This window comes from Glycine soja, chromosome 5 (genome assembly GCF_004193775.1).
Source record: "Glycine soja cultivar W05 chromosome 5, ASM419377v2, whole genome shotgun sequence".
Taxonomy (NCBI): domain Eukaryota; kingdom Viridiplantae; phylum Streptophyta; class Magnoliopsida; order Fabales; family Fabaceae; genus Glycine; species Glycine soja.
Window position 1 is genome coordinate 38142096 of NC_041006.1, and position 9323 is coordinate 38151418.

General features: G+C 32.1%; 1 protein-coding gene across 2 annotated transcripts; it reads right to left on the reverse strand.

Moving 5' to 3' along the window:
• Nucleotides 1–4579: 4579 nt before the first annotated feature.
• LOC114413059 (actin-related protein 3-like) lies at nt 4580–9323 on the reverse strand. 2 transcript variants are annotated; one of them, XR_003666862.1, is made up of 9 exons: nt 8965–9323; nt 8315–8774; nt 7728–7874; nt 7450–7542; nt 7110–7229; nt 6484–6594; nt 6049–6188; nt 5660–5758; nt 4580–5202 (listed from the first exon to the last, which is right to left on the reverse strand). XR_003666862.1 is itself a non-coding variant. In XM_028377221.1 (9 exons), exons 1-9 carry the CDS (start codon nt 9012–9014, stop codon nt 5122–5124), a joined length of 1287 nt encoding a protein of 428 aa, XP_028233022.1. In that variant the 5' UTR covers nt 9015–9322; the 3' UTR covers nt 4580–5121. The 2 variants fall into 2 exon arrangements, 1 of the variants encoding a protein (XP_028233022.1); XM_028377221.1 differs by having other exon boundaries at nt 6063–6188; nt 8965–9322.

Here is a 9323-nt window from a genome sequence, read left to right on the forward strand (position 1 = left end):
GATGTTTAAACTTGTGCATATTAAAAGAAGAAAAAAACTACGAGTCGCAATAATAGGTAATTGAGCATAGATTAAGAAAAGAGATTAGAATTGCAAAGATTCAATTTGATTTTATACTAGGAACTAGAAAGGTTTATGATAGAAGTCACTTATCTTTTATGGGGGCTGATGGAAATGTATTAAAGCAAAGAAAGATTTGCATATAATTTTTATTGATTTGAAATGTATGATTAAGTGTCCAAGGAAGTATTGTGAAAGATTTTAAGAAAGGTGTTCTTGTGAGGTATACCTAAGCTACACAAGACATGTATATATGACAGGGTTATTATTAATGTGAGAACTTTTAGAGGCAAGACTAAGGACTTCTCTAGAAGGATAAAATTACATTAGACCTCACAACCTTGAGTCTTTGCTTGTTTAATTTAGTTTTGGATGTACTTACCAACGTGTATAAAAGATTATCAATTATTGCATAATTTTTGTAAATTATCTAGTTTTGATTGAAGAATCAAGGGAAAAAGTTAATGATCAACTTGAACTTTGGAGACCGCTAAGGGTTTTCACTTACGTAGGAGTAATTAATGCTGCTCGTGTATTTATGAATTATGTAATGATTGAAAAAATACTTCTTGCATATTAATATGTAAATAACTTATTATGAATTATGGAATAATTTGTGAAATAGATTTATATGTTTATTAGCTCATATGGTGTGTTTTAAAAAACTTTAAATTTATTATATATATAACACATATATATTTATATATATGAGATCAGATTATATTGGTTTAACTTTAATAATTATTATATTATTTTTATAACATGTGATTTTTATTGATTAAACTATTAAATTATATCTACATATTTCAAGATCATTTGGATCAATTTTTATTAAAATTAAATAAGAATAAGGTAATCTACTGATTTATATTTACGTATATTTTAAAATATTTATGTTATATTGATTTTAATTTATATAAATGAGATAACAAATAATTTTATATTAATATGAAATTTTACATGTGATCTATGTAAAATGAATTTTTAATCCAATAATAAATTTTAAGAAGATATTATCTACTTGAAAATTGTAGAATGATATAATAATTGTCTATGCCGATGCGATTTGATCCCTTATATATATATATATATATATATATATATATATATATATATATATATATATATATATACTGATTTTAACCTAAAATAAAAATTAATAATAAAATTTTTATGATATTATTTACCAACTAATAACTTTTTAGTAAAACAAAGTACTGTTTTTCTCATTTTATTAAAACGAAGCTTTTTTATGATAAAAAAACGAAGTTAATTTATACAACAATTTAAATATTAAATGAAACTTAATTTATTTTTTAAAAAATATCAATAATTTTAAAAAAATACAAATCTTTTAAAAGTTTCTCCAAAAAGTTCATTGTAAAAAAATATGGCAGATCAACATAATACTTTATTTCCTATGAAGGATTCTTTTATGAATTACATATATCTTTGATATTTCATAAGAAACAATTATATTGTAGTCAAGTAGAATCATATGAATAATAATTAATTTTTCAAAAGAATGCTATTAAAAAAAGTAGAACCATTATGAATAATAATTTTTTTTAGTATTTAACTTAGAAATTACTAATTAAATTAGAATAAATTTACAAATTTATCCACATACTTTCGTATGAAGGAAAAATCTGTTATTTAATACATGGAGGGAAGTAAAATTAAATTTTGTAGTTATTAATCCTTTTCCTCGTGTGTGTCAATCAGAAAAAGAAAGAAGGTTAAAATTGTTAAATACAATATATCCCTATATAAATTTTGTTATTATTTTATTATTTTAATTATCTTCTTTATTAGAAATTAGTTTTTTTTTTCTTTTACAAAAAAATACTTCCTGATTAAAACACGTGACTTTTCCAACATGGAATATTTTATTTGAATTATAAAAAAACATATAAAAGATAAATATATTTTTTAGATAAATTTTAAAACTATTATAATCTGGATTCAAAACTTAATTGTTTTAATTTAACACGTTATATCTATAAATATTTCTTGATTCAAATAATTCATTTCTATAATTTTAATTTCATCTTAAAAATAATTTAATCAGAATGAACAAATAATATAAGAATATTTTTTTCAGAGTTATTTAATTATAAATTATTTTATATGATAAGGATGTTTGGCTTTTATAATAATGATTATTTTAAAAATACTCTTTGAATTTTAATTGATTCACAAGGTAAAAAAGGTCTTTTCATTTTCATGTTAATAGTGTATTGAAATTAAATTATTTTTGAAATCTTATCTCTTTAATTAATTCCCATAGTCTAACAACAAAATAAAAATATTGATTATTTTTATTTATAGAATTGACTTAAATTCAAAATCTATTTATACACCCCTGGAAAAAAGATGCTAATTTATGAACGGCCAGCAAGGATGTCCCCTATATTCTTTGCCATTGTTGCAACTTGCAATGCCGCATTCCTGAAAGGGAATCAAGATTTATTTAGCACACCATAAATATAGTACAACCTTAACAAACAAACAAATCCAACAACGTTGTTGTGTTGTTTCCCTCTTCCATGCAGAGATCAGCACATTCCCATATCCTATATATAGTATATATATTCCTTACCTTAAATAGCAAAAAAATAAACCGTAACCAACGGCTTCCCTCACACATTGCAAACGTACCCTATAATATATGAACCCTCTCCTTAGGACCTTTCCGCAACCACAATATATTCCTTGCATTGCAGAGTTTCTCTAATATTTCCCTTTCCTTAGAGAAAAACTGCACAACAAAGCAACAAATTAATTCATTATTTTTCTTCAAAAATGGCTCGTGCACGCCGTGTTGTGGTTCTTGCTGTGGTGATGTTCGCCATCATTGGCTTGGCCTGTGCTAAGAATCCAGCACCAGCACCAGAGGCCTCTGCCGATGACTATGAGGACGATGATTACTCCATCGGAGCCCTAACCGCGGCCAGCGGCGCTGCTTCTTCACCCAACAGCGTCGTGGCTGCACCCATTGGTGGACCCGTGCCTCCCGGTGCTTTCGACAATGCTAAGGGTGGTTCTCCTTCCAGCGCCGCTGCCTCTTCCTCCCTTGGTCACTTCTCCGCCGTCGCCGGAGCTGCCTCTGCTGCTCTTGCCGGCTTATTCTATTTCTGAGTTCTCATCATTGCCGCTCCGAAGGTTGCATGCAATCATGCAAAGATAGAGCATGCAAGTATTAGAAGTGTATTTATGTATATTGTAATTCAATATACAGAAGAGTTATAATTAATATTAAAATGTTATTTCACCGAGGTCTCAAGCACGCAAATCAACTGCATGTGAGATTATTTTAGCTTATAAATTAAAACTTTCAATTTAAATATTAATTATTCAATTACATTAAATATTTAGAAAGAATATTTTCAGTTATATCTAGCTTGAAAAGGATCAACTAAAAGTCTAAAATATACGTGATGTAAAAAAAATATCAAAATGTTATCGAATGATTTACAGTGATTTCTTGTGATAAAGAAGACGCGGGAAATAACCTAGATTAGTTATGCCAACCTAACACTTCTGTATACTTGATTCGTTACATATCACTTATCAGTTATCAATTATTGAAGTTCACCTGTAACGAATGTTTAAACATTATAATAAAGCTTCAAGGGCAAGATAAAAAAATGTCTAAAATTGGGATGATTGAATTGTAATAAATAAAGTATAATTACACGTGATTATTTTATGACTTTCGATAAGATTTAGGGTTTAGAGTTATTTCTCAAATATTAAAATGTTATCCAAAGGTTTAGTTAATTTTTCAAATTCATCTCCAATTATTATAAAAAAAAGTGCATCTCTAATTTTTTTCCTCAAAATAAAAGAATATATATATATATATATATATATATATATATATATATATATATATATATATAATGTTATAAAATGAAAACTGTATTGCGTTGTAAAGAGACATTGAGGCTCCCTGACAGATTTCTAGAAAATATTATCATGAAGTATTTGATTTAGCTGATTTTGATAAATAATTTAGTGGTTTTTTGAGGAAAACAAATTCAAAATGATTATTTTTTATATAATATTTACCATCGATGAGAAAGAACTATACGGACAACTTCAAACTTCTTTTTATTAGATATCATTGTACACACGTGAATTAAATGTTCCAAGGAGAGCACACACCTTACATATCAAGACATTTGAGGTCAATTTCTATTAAAATCATAGATTTCGTGTAAAAAGTTGGATGAATTTTAAAAAATGTTGCATGATAAGTTTGATTAATTTATTTTAATCATTTTTTATTATTATAAATACTTATTAAGATATTTATTAGATACTGACAAGGAATTATTATTTGAATTGAAATGGGAATCATTTTTACCGGCAACGAAAAGGGAAAAAGAATAGCAAATTCAAATGGCTAGGCCTTCAGCCACTTTCACCAACGGGTCAATGTGCTACCAGAAAGAAAATAGCTATTAATATTATTACATAAAAAATGTTGGGAGAATGATTTCAAATTCCAATGTGGCAAAAAAATTATTTCTGGCTTTGATCATCAGTAAACAAAATACAATTGTACATTATGTACCCAAAAGTGCAAAAATATATGAATCACGATTTAGCGTAAACATAAATCTAACCTGCACTGGTGCTTATTACAATTCAATCAAAATGAATTTAACTTACTACCTAGAAAAGTGCTTCATGGTATTATCAGTCCCATCAATGAATGACAAAAAATGCAGAACTTCATCAAACTCTAAGCTGAACCCCAAAATTTGCAATTCAGCTCAACCAGCTTTGTCAAAGATCAAATTCTATCTAACCATTAAGTATCGTCTGGATCTGCTGACAGCTGTATTAACCCTGTGAAACTGACTACCTAGGAATGGAATAAAAACAAACGCATATTTTCACTTAATACACATATTTTACACTCACTTCTGCCACCCTGAATATAGGTGGGAAGAAAGCCCAGGAAGTGAATTGAGGATAACGATAACCAGCTGTTTCATTCAACAGTCTTATCATATAACTGCATCGATAATCAACTAATTTGTTGTTGATTTAATACATTCCCTTGAAAACAGGATTTGTCCGGCAAATGCTTGCTCCATACTCCTCATATTCTGCCTTTGTATGACAAGCCTGCACAATGGACCAGATATTGTAAAACTTGCATCGAGATTTATTGGAAGGATTAAAAGAAGCATTAACAAATTATGGACACTCCCAAGGAGAATGGCATTATCACAAGAAAACACATTGCAGTCCACAGGGATGGAAAAAAAAAAACTCGGTCATATTTTGCACTGGTCAAGTTCTATATTTCTAAACTTGGCAAGCAATACCATGTATTCAATCATAAATTCGTTTAATCATATGGCAAAGCGTACAAAAATCCTGGTTATTAATGCCAGATAAAGAGGCATTGACAACCAACTACAGACATCACACTGACAGCCAGCCTGCATGGGCGACCAGGGCTGTGGAGCAAGGTGGGATGTCAAGATTAAATTGTAAGGTATGGAACTTGAGCCCCACATTGGAAGCACTGAACCTCTTAACACCCTCGCCCCAAAAAAAAATTGTCAGAAATGCATACCGTAAAAAAATCAGGTGTTGACGCAAGCACTGATCCTCCAAACCAAACTGCATATCTCTGGATTGGATTGCTGAGTACATTTACCTCCACTGGCTGCGACTGTAGGTTCCAAATATAAAAAAGTAAATGCCAGGCCAAAGCAATAAATATATAGCAGTCAGACCTTCCAAAATACAATTAACAACCAACACATCACTAATTTCAATGGAAAATAATTACATGACAAGGATTTATGCAATTATTTAATACAACATAATGATGTATTGGCTGTTGATTGGTTTAGTCCATACGACTAGTGCAAGCAAGGTTTATATAAATTATAAAGAATTTAGTATCTGTCTGTGTGTGAGAGGAAGAGAATCATCAATGCAAATATGATCTAAAGGTACCTATTAACTCTTACTTTTATCTCCCCATTCAAGCGCGCTTCAGATAAAAGGACACGAGCATCCACTATTTTTTTTAGATCACGTTGCAACCTCCTGTGAAAATCCTTGAACATGGTTGAACCTCCAGACAACACTACATTCTGAAGTAAAAAAGACAAAATAGGAAAGAGGTGAAGAATTCAATCATTAAGAACATGTAAACTAAAGGGCTTGAAATTTATATGATCAGAAATTAAATATCATGGCTGGGATTGTGGACTTATATATATAACATTTGACACTATTGTATTCCATCAGGCCAACAACAAAAAATGCCCCAAGCTTAACATTTGGCCTAAGAAAATCACTAATTTTATAATAAAAATTGGTTAACTAAAATTTAAAAGCACTCTTGGAGCTTAATTATATACACGTTAATAAGTAAAGGTACTTCACCTTGTATAATGATCTCCTTGTGTCAATTGGCGCAGACTGAATGCACTTGTCTATTACAACTGGCAAAGGGGTGGTAAAGTCACTGCCATATATCTCAGGATTAAAGAAAATCTGCAGAAATCATAGGGAAAGCATACAGATATGTTAATATGACTGATCCTGTTAACATTATGACCCAAACTGAACCCATGGATTAGCTCCACAATTAGACCAAGGCACTACTATATTTTCATTAATTCTTCAGTAGTTTAGGGAACAAGATCAAGTGGAACTAATAGCTATACATAGATAAGCGGTATCAAGACTCTGAGAGATGGAGACTACTTGATCAGTTCATCCTAGATTCAAACCCCAACCAGTCTACATTGCTTGTACTTAAGCCTCCCTTGCCCCTTCCCACGCTAGTACTTCGGCCTCTTTTACTTTTTACCACTTTTCTGTATAACCCCCCTCTGTTAAGCTGGATATTAATGATAGGAAGTCAGGATCTTAGAAAGATCATACTAAAAAAGTCATACTAAAAATAGGTATAAAACAAGTAGCCATAGAACAATCCGGAGGTGTCCCCTAAGAAAGATTCAGTTATCCATAATAGAGAAAATTCAAAGAGCAGCCATAGAACAAACCTCAGGGCCAAGAAATCGTTCATAGCCAATATCACAGGAATATGGTGCCCCCGTCTTTGGTTTAATACCTCTCCAGTGCTTGATATACTTGGCTGGCTCTTTGTCATGCTTATTAAATTCCTGAGAGAAAATGAGTCTGGTTATGTAGGAAAATTAACAAGTTTAAAAGATAACTTTAGTTACATCCCTTGATTCACAAAAAAGAAAAGCAAATTAAAGTAGTGACAATTTATCGACACTCGATATACTAATGGCAGAGGCAACAAAACTATTGGCAGAGAAACACCACAAACTCCTCAAATGATTCTGTCAAAGAACTAAGTATTGAACTAAAGACCACCTTCACAATGTCAGAGCAGGTGTAGCAATACATTTCCTTCACTTTCCGTGCCACTTCAAAAGAGTCTTCTGGTGGTACATTCTCTCCTCTTTCCTGCACCAAGCGATGTCAACACAAGACAGTTCATGAATCTGACTTTAGCAAAATGTAGATTGACAATTGGATATGGATTATTACAATTGATTTCACTAGCTATGTAAATGGTAGTTTGTGAGATCCTTCAACATTAACAAGAAGAGCACAATAACTTTTAAATTTATACCACAAGGATTTCCTACCCGCATAAGCTGCTGCACAAAAAGAGTAATATCCTTTCCAGAAATGGGAATCGATTTGATGCTACTGCCAATAACATAGCCGTCTGCAACAGGTACAACATGAGCAGCCCCATCTCCAACATCCACTACAACTCCAGTCATCTCGCACTATGAAGGATTTCAGATCAGCCATAAATGAAAATATTCTTAAAATAAAATAGATATAATAAGAAACAAAATATCTTGATAGCTCCTATGGTACTGTTATCAAGTTCAAGTAAAATTATGCATAACCAACTTCATATTCTACATTTTATATTCAACATAATCGGGGGAGCTGATAAATTATCATATGCGCATGTAATAATGCAAAACAACCACAACAGTTCATATTCTACAGTATGGTTCACTCTTGGTTTCAAGTGAAAGCATCCAAATGTGTCAAATTGCAGGGGCTGATAATGTGCATTTTGTGTTTAGATAACTACCAACCGTGTTGCTGCTGAGATCATATTAAATATGTAAAGCATTCAAGATAATCATCCAAATCCAATTCTATATTCAACATAATTCCCAATTTTTTTTCTAGCTGTGTACCAATTACCAACCTTAGATGTTGTGTAACCAGCTGCAAGAGCAAGCACAGAATTCACACCAATGTAAAGTCCAGGTACGTTAAAAGTCTCAAACATGATTTCCCCAGTATACTCGCGACTCTCTGGCGAAGTCAATGGACTCTCCGTCAAGAGAAAATAGTGATCCTCTGGATCACACCTCAAATAGTTGAATATGCACTGCTGCCAGAAGCGCTCCATGGCATCCCAATTCTCAACCTGGCCATGCTGAATTGGGTAGCTGAGATTATAAGTGCTGCTAGATCGAGATTTGGAGAGGGCCTCATCCCCAATGAAGAAATCAAGATCTGCCATTACGCCAGCATTGTGCTGGGCAACCCAATTGCCTTTAGAGGAATTCCTCGATTGATTAAGAAAGGACTCGTTAATTGCAACCACTGTCGGAACATTAAAACATGGCTCAACATTACCAGCAAACCCCATCTTAGTATAACTGCAAAAAAACATCACTTCCAAATTCAGGAATTCGGGTAATGAATATTACAGACAATTCTAGTCCTAAAACTAAGAAAACTGCATTGGGGCATTTCAACAAACACATGGTGTCCACATATTGACAGAGAAAAAAAATAGCATAATGCATAGAAAGGAAATTGGGTGATAGAAATGGAGGAAAGTGGTACCCGGAGCCATTATCGATGACTACAGCTGGACGAGAAGTAGAGGGATCCATGAGAAAGATTGAAAAGGTGGTGAACGTTGAAGGTGGATCTGCGACTGAGATCCGAGAGTAAGCGTGAAGCAGAGGATCATGGTCGTGAAAAGCGGAACAAGGAAGAAGAAGGTGTAAGTGATGGTGACAGAGGCTTTGCTCCCAAGTGAAAGAAGGAAATAGACAAATTGAAATGGTTGGTGATTGCTACATCCATCTCAACTGAAAGGTGCAGGTCCCATTAACTCGATCATCATCATTCTGTTCGGTTCCGAAACATGCTTTAAACAACTACCTTCCTTCTCTCTCTCCTAGACTCTCTTGTTTTCT

Bases quoted from the DNA above. Each gene is read 5' to 3' on its own strand.
- LOC114413059 (XM_028377221.1), bottom strand. From the start codon at position 9,014: ATGGATCCCTCTACTTCTCGTCCAGCTGTAGTCATCGATAATGGCTCC. The intron at 8,775-8,964 runs GTACCACTTTCC...GTTTTTTTGCAG, and splicing joins GTCATCGATAATGGCTCCGG to TTATACTAAGATGGGGTTTG. The intron at 7,543-7,727 runs GTAGGAAATCCT...CGCTTGGTGCAG, and splicing joins TTGTGCAGCAGCTTATGCGG to GAAAGAGGAGAGAATGTACC.